The sequence below is a fragment of the Coregonus lavaretus genome, assembly GCF_964263955.1.
Source record: "Coregonus lavaretus genome assembly, chromosome: 22".
Lineage (NCBI taxonomy): Eukaryota > Metazoa > Chordata > Actinopteri > Salmoniformes > Salmonidae > Coregonus > Coregonus lavaretus.
The window spans coordinates 30600041-30613580 of NC_140009.1; the positions used below are offsets into that span (position 1 = coordinate 30600041).

A 13540-nucleotide genomic window follows, 5' to 3' on the forward strand; every position below is an offset into this window, starting at 1 on the left:
TGAACATCTAATAATCAAATCATAGTTGAAAAAGCAGGTGCCTGCTTTTTCTGGAGTTTTGCGGTGGAAAACTGAACGGCTCGAGCATCACACCTCAACCCTGAACCAATTGATAGACAGGCTAGGATGTTTACAAAAAAATGTTTTGGGGGAAACTTGCATTCAGTTGCAACTGCTTCCATTCCCCCTGTCACAAGGGGATTTATGGCTGATTTAAAGTTGAAATCGTCAACCCTGTTACGGTCAACCCTGTTACTTTATTTCGCACTTAATAGGCACTTACTATATTATTATTTTTATTTAACCTCTTGAGATGGGAAAACGTGTTCTTTATGAAGTGACAGGCACTTTTCTCTAAAAACCAATTAGGCAATGTACATGATACACACCTTGGTACTCTATGTTGACTGGTAATGCGAGTTGCTTCGGTAACTCATGAAAAAGGTTAGGAAACTACCCAGAGGGATCTCAGTTTCAGTTACTACAAACAGATTTAAAACAACACTGGACACTTTTCTGACAAATGTTTCTAAATGTACACACTTTGGCTGAGAAAAAAAATCTGGGCTTGTCTCAAACTGCATTTACACATAAAAACAATACATTATAGTCTGAATAATTTAAAAGGAATAAATTCAAAAATGTCAAGAACAATATCTTTTTTTACATAGGAATATCAATCATAAATGCACACAGTTGCACTCCTTTAAATAAGCTCCTCTACCGTAGAGGGTAAAGTACAGTTGGATGTTTACATACACCTTAGCCAAATACATTTAATCTCAGTTTTTCACAATTCCTGACATTTAATACTAGTAAACATTCCCTGTCTTAGGTCAGTTAGGATCACCACTTTATTTTAAGAATGTGAAATGTCAGAATAATAGTAGAGAGAATGATTTATTTCAGCTTTTATTTCTTTCATCACATTCCCAGTGGGTCAGAAGTTTACATACACTCAATTAGTATTTGGTAACATTGCCTTTAAATTGTTTAACTTGGGTCAAATGTTTTGGGTAGCCTTCCACAAGCTTCCCACAATAAGTTGGGTGAATTTTGGCCCATTCCTCCTGACAGAGCTGGTGTAAATGAGCCAGGTTTGTAGGCCTCCTTGCTCGCACACGCTTTTTCAGTTCTGCCCACAAATGTTCTATAGGATTGAGGTCAGGGCTTTGTGATGGCCACTCCAATACCTTGACTTTGTTGTCCTTAAGCCATTTTGCCACAACTTTGGAAGTATGCTTGGGGTCATTGTCCATTTGGAAGACCCATTTGCGACCAAGCTTTAACTTCCTGACTGATGTCTTGAGATGTTGCTTCAATATATCCACATAATTTTCCTTCCTCATGATGCCATCTATTTTGTGAAGTGCACCTGTCCCTCCTGCAGCAAAGCACCCCCACAGCATGATGCTGCCACCCCTGTGCTTCACGGTTGGTATGGTGTTCTTCGGCTTGCAAGCAACCCCCTTTTTCCTCCAAACATAACGATGGTCATTATGGCTAAACAGTTCTATTTTTGTTTCATCAGACCAGAGGACATTTCTCCAAAAAGTACGATCTTTGTCCCCATGTGCAGTTGCAAACCGTAGTCTGGCTTTTTGATGGCAGTTTTGGAGCAGTGGCTTCTTCCTTGCTGAGCGGCCTTTCAGGTTATGTCGATATAGGACTCGTTTTACTGTGGATATAGATACTTTTGTCCCTATTTCCTCCAGCATCTTCACAAGGTCCTTTGCTGTTGTTCTGGGATTGATTTGCACTTTTCGCACCAAAGTACGTTCATCTCTAGGAGACGCGTCTCCTTCCTGTGCGGTATGACGGCTGTGTGGTCCCATGGTGTTTATACTTGCATACTACTGTTTGTACAGATTAACGTGGTACCTTCAGGCATTTGGAAATTGCTCCCAAGGATGAACCAGACTTGTGGAGGTCTACAATGTTTTTTCTGAGGTCTTGGCTGATTTATTTTGATTTTCCCATGATGTCAAGCAAAGAGGCACTGAGTTTGAAGGTAGGCCTTGAAATACATCCACAGGTACACCTCCAATTGATTCAAATGATGTCAATTAACCTATCAGAAGCTTCTAAAGCCATGACATCCTTTTCTGGAATTTTCCAAGCTGTTTAAAGGCACAGTCAACAGTGTATGTAAACTTCTGACCCACTGGAATTGTAATACAGTGAATTATAAGTGAAATAATCTGTCTGTAAACAATTGTTGGAAAAATTACTTGTGTCATGCACAAAGTAGATGTCCTAACTGACTTGCCAAAACTATAGTTTGTTAACAAGAAATTTGTGGAGTGGTTGAAAAACAAGTTTTAATGACTCCAACCTAAGTGTATGTAAACTTCTGACTTCAACTGTAGGTAAAGGAGTAAAGGGGAGGGCAGGTCATTTGAGGAAGTCAGTGGGGCAGTGACGCTGTACATCATGGTGGGGTCGGGGTGAGTTGTAGTCTAGACCAGGGGGAGGCCGGACCAGGGCCTGTGGAAGCCTGGGCTCCAGTGTGGGAGGGTTAGAACCAGAACCAGAGGAGACAGGTGGCAGGGGGCTGATGCCCGGGTAGGGAGGTGGCAGGTGGGCAGACTTGGCAGGCTGAGGAGGGGCTGGTTGGGGCTCTCTGGGTGGAGTAGCAGGCCTCTGAAACACCAGTTCCTCTGTCTTGGCCACCCCTCCCTGGGTCCTGTCTCTCTGTGGTGGACCAGCGCAGTGGAGCACTTTGGCATCTGGCTGGGCTGGGGAGAGGGAGGATGAAAAGATTTGACCGGATGTTATGGTCTGGTTGTTGGGCTTGTGTTGGGCATGCTCCCCCCCGTCCTTCTCCTCATGGTACTGTCTGAGGCGGATGTGCCAGGCCAGGCTGCAGACTGCCGAGACAGTCTTGAACTGGTGGATAACATTCCGGGGGATGAAGTAGATGTCGTCGTCACACAGCTGCACGCGGACATAGCGGATGCCCTCCCGCCTCAGCTGATTCAGCTTGGCATCGTCCACCCACTGGACACACTGCAGGGAGATGAGGATTATGGGTAGGCCTACCTGATCCTCCTAATTTCTCCTCATTGTAATAAAAAGGATAACTCCCACAAACACCATATTACCTCTGCATGTTGTTCATTGTGTCAATGTTTCGGCCAAAGACATGATCCTTCCCAAACATACGAAGTAAGCCTGACATGCCTGGTATCAAGGCCATCACTACTAACTCGTGAAAATGAAGCTCATACAGGTCTGGTCATTCTCTGTGGCCAAAATTAAGCCTCTCGTTCTGCTAATTAAAGCTCTAAACTAACTCACTAAATGGCGTATGTCATCTCCTCCAAGGCTTTTTGCATCAAAATCTGACATTTGACCAGCTATCATACCACACAGAGGAGAATCATGCATCACCCTAACATGTTCAAGGTTCAATAAGAGCTCAGTTCCTACCTGAGACACAGGGGGCTCGTACAGATCCAGCTGCAGCCTCTGGACCACATCGTTAAAGTCCTCCGCGTGGAAACACACCGCATCTTTGGTTATCCTCGGACGCTCACTCCTGTTGATCAAAGAACCATCACAATAGTTTGTTCATCACAACAGTTAGTTCACCACAACAGTTAGCTCACCACAACAGTTAGCTCACCACAATAGTTAGCTCACCGGACATATGGATCACACCTAAATAAATGTTGATACAGTGTGGAAGACTCAAAGTGGTTTAACAAATAACAGGCATCCTTTATGACAACAGTAACCCTGGATGAAGCTTCCCAAACTGGAATTCTTCAACAAGTACATTCAAACTGCAGCTGAGAGCAGAGCCGAATGAATGCCGAACACTTCATAAACACTCATCATCATTCCCCAAACTACAGTAGAAACCCACCACTCTCCAAACTGCACCGCCTTCAGCACACCCACTGCTGCGGTACTCTGCCAGTCGAAGCTCTGGCCCACGTGGTCAGCATGAGCCCTGGTCCGATCCTCAAACAGCACCTCTCTGGGCTCACTGGTCCTAGGCAGGTAGTGAAGGTTCTTTATCTCATTCATGGACCTGCAGGGAGGAGAGAGAGAGCAGGTAGTACTACCACCAGCAGTGAGGCATAGCCGAAGCTGCCCAGAGGGTAAGGCAGGTTGTAATGACGTCATGGCTAGAAGGGCAAAGCAGAGCTAAACTAATGAATGATCCTGAACTCTGGAAAACTACACTGACTATACATAACATTACAGACTGACCAGGTGAATCCAGCTGAATGCTATGATTCCTTATTGATGTCACTTGTTAAATCTACTTCAAATCAGTGTAGATGAAGGGTAGGAGACATTTTAAAGAAAGATTTTCAAGCCTTGAGACATGGATTGTGTATGTGTGCCATTCAGAGGGTGAATGGGCAAGACAAAATATTTAAGTGCCTTTGAACGGGGTATGGTAGTAGGTGCCATGCCCACCATTTTGTGTCAAAAACTGCAACGCTGCTGGGTTTTTCACGCTCAACAGTTTCCCGTGTATATCAAGAATGGTCCACCACACAAGCCAACTTGAAACAACTGTGGGAAGCATTGGAGTCAACATGGGCCAGCATCCTTGTGGAATGCTTTCAACACCTTGTAGAGTCCATGCCCTGACGAATTGAGGCTGTTCTGAGGGCAAAAGGGGGGGTGCAACTCAATATTAGGAAGGTGTTCTTAATGTTTTGTATACTCGGTGTATAAATAGGCTTATACTGTATGTATTACTATGATAAAAGTATTGTCCTGGGATCTACCTGCGCCGTTTGAAGGGAGACTTGGGCATGTCAGCGGTTGGCACCATCTGCTCGCCCGGCCGGACCCACATGATGGGTCCATCATCACTCTGGGAACGACAGTCCAGCTTCAGGCTGGAGAGACTGCCCCAAGGCAGGGTCATCTGGATGGACAAGACACAGAGGGTTAGAGCAGCAATCATATACTGTAATACACATAGCAGATTCGGAGTAATTCAAGATACACACATTAAGACACAAATTACAAGCAACAACCTTTTCTGTCTCACTTTGTCTGTCAATTATATGTACTGTATGCACAAAAGCATAAAATGAATACATGTACACTGAACAAAAATATAAACGTAACATGTAGTTAAGTGTTGGTCCCATGTTTCATGAGCTGAAATAAAAGATCCCAGAATCCCTTTTCCATTCGCACTTATTTCTCTCAAATTTTGTGCACAAATGTGTTTACATCCCTGTTAGTGAGCATTTCTACTTTGCCAAGATAATCCATCTACCTGACAGGTGTGGCATATCAAGAAGCTGATTAAACAGCATGATCATTACACAGGTGCACCATGTGCTGGGGACAATAAAAGGCCACTCTAAAATGTGCAGTTTTGTGTCACAATGCCACAGTTGTCTCATGATTTGAGGGAGCGTGCAATTGGCATGCTGACTGCAGGAATGTAATGTTAATTTCTCTACCACAAGACGCTTCCAACGTCGTTTTAGAGAATTTGGCAGTACATCCAACCGGCCTCACAACCGCAGACCATGTGTATGGCATCGCGTGGGTGAGCAGTTTGCTGATTTCAACGAACACAACTGCATTTTATCAATGGCAGTTTAAATGCACAGAGATACCGTGACGAGATCCTGAGGCCCATTGTTGTGCCAGTCATCCGCCACCATCCCCTCCTGTTTCAGCATGATAATGCAAGGCCCCATGTCGCAAGGATCTGTACACAATTCCTGGAAGCTGAAAATGTCCCAGTTCTTCCATGGCCTACATACTCACCAGACATGGGATTTTCTGGATCGATGTGTACAACAGCGTGTTCCAGTTCCCGCCAATATCCAGCAACTTCGCACATCCATTGGAGTGGGACAACATTCCAAAGGCCAAAATCAACAGCCTGATCAACTCCACGCGAAGGAGATGTGTCACTCTGCATGAGGCAAAAGGTGGTCACACCAGATACTGACAGGTTTTCTGATCCACGCCCCTACCTATTTTTTAAAGGTATCTGAGACCAACAGATGCAAATCTGTATTCCCAGTCATGTGAAATCCATAGATTATGGTCTAATGAATTGATTTCAATTGACTGATTTCCTAATATGAATTGTAACTCGGTAAAATCTTTGAAATTGTTGCACGTTGCATCTATATTTTTGTTCAGTGTATGTTCTAAACTACTTGCAAGGCCAGTAAAACTGAATCCAACGACACTACATTTGTTAATCATAGGTTGAATTCTAAGAAAAATCATCCCTGCCTTTTCCATCTGACTGACCTTTAGAAAGGGGGACTCCTCCAGCATGTCCAGGAACTCTGGGAAGTAGTCCCCCACCTCCTCAGCCATGGCTCCCACCAGACTGATCTGTCTCATAGGACCGGCCCGGTACGTCCCCGAGCAGTAGGTCCGACCCACCTTCAGACACACAGAGGGGGAGAGGTTATATTGATTTGGATAAATCTGAAATTACTGTAATGCCAACATGCACTGGTCTTAGGATATGTCATTAGGATATTGGATCAACACTGACCCGGCTGCATGATTTGGTGAGTATGGAGCCATGCAAGGCTTTCCAACATTTACATAATGCTAGTTTGTGCAATATAATCCAAAAGGCTTCTTAGCAGTTCTACCCCCAAGCCATAAGACTCCTGAAGAGCTAAACAAATGGCTACCCCCCCCCCCCCCCCCCACACACACACACACACACACACAGTTACAGTGAGGGAAAAAAGTATTTGATCCCCTGCTGATTTTGTACATTTGCCCACTGACAAAGACATGATCAGTCTATAATTGTAATGGTAGGTTTATTTGAACAGTGAGAGACAGAATAACAACAAAAAAATCCAGAAAAACACATGTCAAAAATGTTATAAATTGATTTGCATTTTAATGAGGGAAATAAGTATTTGACCCCTCTGCAAAACATGACTTAGTACTTGGTGGCAAAACCCTTGTTGGCAATCACAGAGGTCAGACGTTTCTTGTAGTTGGCCACCAGGTTTGCACACATCTCAGGAGGGATTTTGTCCCACTCCTCTGCAGATCTTTTCCAAGTCATTAAGGTTTCGAGGCTGACGTTTGGCAACTCGAACCTTCAGCTCCCTCCACAGATTTTCTATGGGATTAAGGTCTGGAGACTGGCTAGGCCACTCCAGGACCTTAATGTGCTTCTTCTTGAGCCACTCCTTTGTTGCCTTGACCGTGTGTTTTGGGTCATTGTCATGCTGGAATACCCATCCACGACACATTTTCAATGCCCTGGCTGAGGGAAGGAGGTTCTCACCCAAGATTTGACGGTACATGGCCCCGTCCATCGTCCCTTTGATGCGGTGAAGTTGTCCTGTCCCCTGAGCAGAAAAACACCCCCAAAGCATAATGTTTCCACCTCCATGTTTGACGGTGGGGATGGTGTTCTTGAGGTCATAGGCATCATTCCTCCTCCTCCAAACACGGCGAGTTGAGTTGATGCCAAAGAGCTCGGTTTTGGTCTCATCTGACCACAACACTTTCACCCAGTTCTCCTCTGAATCATTCAGATGTTCATTGGCGAACTTCAGACGGCCCTGTATATGTGCTTTCTTGAGCAGGGGGACCTTGCGGGCGCTGCAGGATTTCAGTCCTTCGCGGCGTAGTGTGTTACCAATTGTTTTCTTGGTGACTATGGTCCCAGCTGCCTTGAGATCATTGACAAGATCCTCCTGTGTAGTTCTGGGCTGATTCCTCACCGTTCTCATGATCATTGCAACTCCACGAGGTGAGATCTTGCATGGAGCCCCAGGCCGAGGGAGATTGACAGTTCTTTTGTGTTTCTTCCATCTGCGAATAATCGTACCAACTGTTGTCACCTTCTCACCAAGCTGCTTGGCGATGGTCTTGTAGCCCATTCCAGCCTTGTGTAGGTCTACAATCTTGTCCCTGACATCCTTGGAGAGCTCTTTGGTCTTGGCCATGGTGGAGAGTTTGGAATCTGATTGATTGATTGCTTGCTTCTGTGGACAGGTGTCTTTTATACAGGTAACGAGCTGAGAATAGGAGCACTCCCTTTAAGAGTGTGCTCCTAATCTCAGCTCGTTACCTGTATAAAAGACACCTCGGAGCCAGAAATCTTTCTGATTGAGAGGGGGTCAAATACTTATTTCCCTCATTAAAATGCAAATCAATTTATAATATTTTTGACATGCGTTTTTCTGTTTTTTGTTGTTGTTATTCTGTCTCTCACTGTTCAAATAAACCTACCATTAAAATTATAGACTGATCATTTCTTTGTCAGTGGGCAAACGTACAAAATCAGCAGGGGATCAAATACTTTTTTCCCCTCACTGTACGCTGCCGCTACTCTGTTTATTATCTATGCATAGTCACTTTACCTCTACCTACATGTACAGTACCAGTCAAAAGTTTGGACACACCTACTCATTCCAGGGTTTTTCTTTATTTTTTACATTGTAGAATAATAGTGAAGACATCAAAACTATGAAATAACACATATGGAATCATGTAGTAACCAAAATAGTGTTAAACAAATCAAAATATATTTTATATTTGAGCAAATAGCCACCCTTTGCCTTGACAGCTTGCACACTCTTGGCATTCTCTCAATCAGCTTCAAGAGGTAGTCACCTGGAATGCATTTCAATTAACAGGTGTGCCTTCTAAAAAGTTAATTTGTGGAATTTATTTCCTTCTTAATGCGTTTGAGCCAATCAGTTGTGATGTGACAAGGTAGGGGGGGTATACAGAAGATAACCCTATTTTGTAAAAGACGAAGTCCATATTATGGCAAGAACAGCTCAAATAAGGAAAGAGAAACGACTGTCCATCATTACTTTAAGACATGAAGGTCAGTCAATACGGAACATTTCAAGAACTTTTAAAGTTTCAAGTGCAGTCGCAAAAACCATCAAGCGCTATGATGAAACTGGCTCTCATGAGGACCGCCACAGGAATGGAAGACCCAGAGTTACCTCTGCTGCAGAGGATAAGTTCATTAGAGTTACCAGCCTCAGAAATTGCAGCCCAAATAAATGCTTCACAGAGTTCAAGTAACAGACACATCTCAACATCAACTGTTCAGAGGGGACTGTGTGAATCAGGCCTTCATGGTTGAATTGCTGCAAAGAAACCACTACTAAAGGACACCAATAATAAGAAAAGACCTGCTTGGGCCAAGAAACACGAGCAATGGACATCAGACGGTTGAAAATGTGTCCTTTGGTCTGGAGTCCAAATTGGAGATTTTTGGATCCAACCGCCGTGTCTTTGTGAGACGCGGTGTGGGTGAACGGATGATCTCCGCATGTGTATTTCCCACCGTAAAGCATAGAGGAGGTGGTGTTATGGTGTGGGGGTGTTTTGCAGGTGACACTGTATGTGATTTATTTAGAATTCAAGGCACACTTAACCAGCATGGCTACCACAGCATTCTACAGTGATACGCCATCCCATCTGGTTTGGGCTTAGTTGGACTATCATTTGTTTTTCAAAAACAGGACAATGACCCAACACACCTCCAGGCTGTGTAAGGGCTATTTGACCAAGAAGGAGAGTGATGGAGTGCAGCATCAGATGACCTGGCCTCCACAATCCCCCGACCTCAACCCAATTGAGATGGTTTGGGAGGAGTCGGACTGCAGAGTGAAGGAAAAGCAGCCAACAAGTGCTCAGCATATGTGGGAACTCCTTCAAGACTGTTGAAAAGCATTCCAGGTGAAGCTGGTTGAGAGAATGCCAAGAGTGTGCAAAGCTGTCATCAAGGCAAAGGGTGGCTATTTGAAGAATCTCAAATCTCAAATATATTTTGATTTGTTTAACACTTTTTGGGTTGCTACATAATTCCATATTTCTTATTTCATAGTTTGGATTTCATAGTTTTGATGTCTTCACTATTATTCTACAATGTAAAAAATAGTAAAAATAAAGACAAACCCTTGAATGAGTTGGTGTGTCCAAACTTTTGACTGGTAGTGTACATATTACCTCAATTACCTCAACTAACCTGTACCCCCACACACTGACTCTGTACCGCAGACGACACACAATTAATTTGATAACCAGGTGGCGAATCGCATCTCTGCATGTCTGACAGACATATCAGTGTGGATATCGGATCACCACCTCGGCAAGACGGAGCTGCTCTTCCTCCCGGGGAAGGACTGCCCGCTCCATGATCTCGCCATCACGGTTGACAACTCCATTGTGTCCTCCTCCCAGAGTGCAAAGAACCTTGGCGTGACCCTGGACAACACCCTGTCATTCTCCACTAACATCAAAGCAGTGACCCGATCCTGCAGGTTCATGCTCTACAACATTCGCAGAGTACGACCCTACCTTACACAGAAAGCGGCACAGGTCCTAATCCAGGCACTTGTCATCTCCCGTCTGGATTACTGCAACTCGCTGTTGGCTGGGCTCCATGCCTGTGCCATTAAACCCCTACAACTTATCCAGAACGCTGCAGCTCGTCTGGTGTTAAACCTTCCCAAGTTTTCTCATGTCACCCCGCTCCTCCGCACACTCCACTGGCTTCCAGTTGAGGCTCGCATCCACTACAAGACCATGGTGCTTGCCTACGGAGCTGTGAGGGGAACGGCACCTCCTTACCTTCAGGCTCTGATCAGACCCTACACCCAAACGAGGGCACTACATTCATCCACCTCTGGCCTGCTAGCTCCCCTACCTCTACGGAAGCACAGTTCCCGCTCAGCCCAGTCAAAGCTATTCGCTGCTCTGGCACCCCAACCTCCCCCACGACGCCAGGACAGCGGAGTCACTGACCACCTTCCGGAGACACTTGAAACCCTACCTCTTTAAGGAATACCTGGAATAGTATAAAGTAATCCTTCTTGTAAGTAAGTAAACATTTCACTGTAAGGTCTACACCTGTTGTATTCAGCGCATGTGACAAATAAAATGTGATTTTACATAATCAAGCAGTGCCCTAAAGGCAACATTCACCATGAATTCATTTAGCTCCCCTGAACCCATTAGTAGCCCTTGGATATTCCAGTGGAACACCTGCATTAAATTAGTACTAGGCTAATTGTCTGTGTAAACTGCACAGAGTACTGTATAAACTGTGTGTGTAGTGCTATCAGCCCTATGAGTGTCCATCGGTCTGTCAAACACAACAGTAAAACGTCATGGAACAAGCCTCTCCATCAGGCCTCTAGGGAGCATAGCAACAGGGAAAACTTGGCAAGAGTTCAGCTATAGACTTAACGTTGGTGTACTTTGGACTGAAACAACTATTAGAAGGGAAACAGACTGAGCTCATTTATAACTTTGTCTTAGATAAGCACTGTTGTTGTCTAAGAGTTGAAACATAGCCAAACAGTTATAACACCTGATTCAGTTGGTCACTTTATCAGGCTGGTTGAGGTGTTGATGATGGGCTGGAACAAAAGCCTGCCCACCCTGTAGCTCTCCAGGACCAGTATTGGTGACCACTGCCAGTATATTTAATGTCAGCTAAGACAAAACACAATATGAAGTCCCATACAGGCAATATCAGAAGGACACTGACTCTCCATTTCCATGATGCTTTAATACTATACCTGAGAGTGGAAGTTCGCGATAGTAGTGGTCTCTATATCCTTCTTCCCCAGGATCTCCATCTTGACCGGCGTGGAGGGGAAGTTGAAGGCAAAGTAGTCCAGGAAGTCAGGTAGGTAGGCAGCAGCCCCGTGCACCACAGCCAGGGCATAGCGGGCTGCCCCTCTGGGTCTCTCAGCGAAGGCAAGCTCTAGGAACTCCTGGGTGAAGCGCTCCATCTCCTCGGACTGTAAAGAGGCCAGCTCATCAGCATAGGCGTGCAGGACCGACGCCCCACCATTGGCCTGGCGCTCCTCGTGGATGAAGCGTCCATAGACGGTGCCCGTCTGCAGAGACGAGCTGCGGATGAAGTGGTCTTGGGGGGAGAGGAAGGGGGGGTGGGTGTGGCTGTGTACCCCTTTAGGACTGCGGTGGTTGTTGGGGCCTGTGGCAGGCTGGCAGTGATTCCCCTCCTTCTTCATGTGGCCAAGGTGGGCTGAAGGACTGTGGTCAGCCAGACCTCCGTACACAGTCTGGACCTCCTTGTTGAACGTGCCGATCTTCTTACCACGCTCATCCTCACGGCGCCGCCTCTTCTTCTTCTTCCTCCTCAACAGGTACACCTCCAGGGACTGGGCCTGGCTGTTCTCATCATGATGGGGCTCTGGAGGCAGGAAGACGATAGCTCATTACCATGCACATAATTTGTCCATACCAAAATTGCAATTGGTTCACAACTACGAGTATGCAAAACATCATCACCTATTCATGCACATCACCTGGCTGCTTCTTTTCAATGTGTATAGAAACAGATTTGTCTGTTTGTCTGACTCATTTGTAAGTTTGCATACGATTCAAGCAATTAAGAGTGGTGACATTTTAAGTATTAATAGAATGGAATAGAATATGTATGAAGAATAACCTACCTTTATTTTTCTTACATAGGCCTACTCCATGTTTCACGTTAGCCTCTGTGTTTTCCTTCTTGAGTTTGAGCTCTTTCTCACTGTGCTTTTCCTTGTTCTCCTGTATCTTGGGCTTGGCCACTTTGAGGGGCGTGAAAGTGAACAGTCCAGGCGGCACAGGAGGCAGAACCGGGTTTTTTTTCGTGTCCAACTTGGCTGCTGCGGGTACCACCTTCTGCGCTGGCAGAGGAGGTTGAGGGTGCGTGTCCTTTGCGCCTTTGGTGTTGTGGTGGTGGTGCTGATGGTGGTGATAATGCTGGTGGTAGTGATGCAGAGTAGGTTTTTCGGTGCTGGAGTTGCGTGGTTGGCCATTCTGATGCGGCTGGTGTATCCGCTGCTGTTGAACATGTTGTGGGTGATGGTGGTGGTGATGATGGAGCTTCACTTTCTTTGCCTCCTTCTCGGATGAACGCTGGCGTTTAACCGCTGACGGTGACAGCTCCCTCTTGATTTTTTTCTTCTTTTCTTTGGCTAATTTACCAAGACTGTCCCTTACCTTATTTTCTACTTTAATACAGCCCAAGTCGACCTGTGCAGCCATTTTGCACGTATATTTAAATGGCTAGAAATTCATACTGCGCAACTCGATCTGAATTTGTAGTTCTTGTATGCATCCAGCGATCCTGTATTTGCAGTTTGTCCACCCTTTCTGGTCTATCGGCACCTGATGCGCACGCTCAGTATGTGAGCTCTACGGGTTGTGTAGTTTTCGAGTTGCATGGGCTGTATGGGAGTTGAAGTTCCCTTTTAGGCAATACGTGCGCCCCTGCACGCAATCACTATTACAGCTGACGTAATGTTTTTTATAAACTGAGCGCCCCTGACAGATAGCGCGGGACAGACAGTCAGTAGGCTATAGCGCGCACTGTTCAAAACATTTCAAATTGAATTTCGTAATGAGCTATGTCTGTTCTATGCAGTTCATATTTTTCTTAAAACATTGATTCTATAATAACATTATATTCTGCATATTGTATGTGCAGATAAAGCTGCATAGTTATTACCAGTGGTGTAAAGTACTTTAGTAGTACTTTCAAGTATTTTTACAAAAGTATTTTATT

At 45.1% G+C, this 13540-nt stretch overlaps 1 protein-coding gene across 1 annotated transcript; it reads right to left on the bottom strand.

Annotated features, from left to right (window-relative positions):
- Positions 1-906: 906 nt before the first annotated feature.
- Positions 907-13105, bottom strand: LOC311149431 (lysine-specific demethylase 9-like). Its single transcript, XM_084186630.1, has 7 exons — positions 12441-13105; positions 11538-12178; positions 6256-6393; positions 4752-4894; positions 3872-4039; positions 3433-3541; positions 907-3009 (listed from the first exon to the last, which is right to left on the bottom strand). Exons 1-7 carry the CDS (start codon positions 13018-13020, stop codon positions 2395-2397), a joined length of 2394 nt encoding a protein of 797 aa, XP_084042756.1. The 5' UTR covers positions 13021-13105; the 3' UTR covers positions 907-2394.
- Between the last annotated feature and the right edge of the window lie 435 nt (positions 13106-13540).

What these genes read in the sequence shown, in the direction of transcription:
- LOC311149431 (XM_084186630.1), bottom strand. Translation starts at nt 13,020, where the DNA reads ATGGCTGCACAGGTCGACTTGGGCTGTATTAAAGTAGAAAATAAGGTA. An exon ending in CCTATGTAAGAAAAATAAAG is followed by an intron (nt 12,179 to 12,440) that starts GTAGGTTATTCT and finishes TCCTGCCTCCAG; the next exon opens with AGCCCCATCATGATGAGAAC. An exon ending in TCTCCCTTCAAACGGCGCAG is followed by an intron (nt 4,040 to 4,751) that starts GTAGATCCCAGG and finishes TCCTCCCTGCAG; the next exon opens with GTCCATGAATGAGATAAAGA.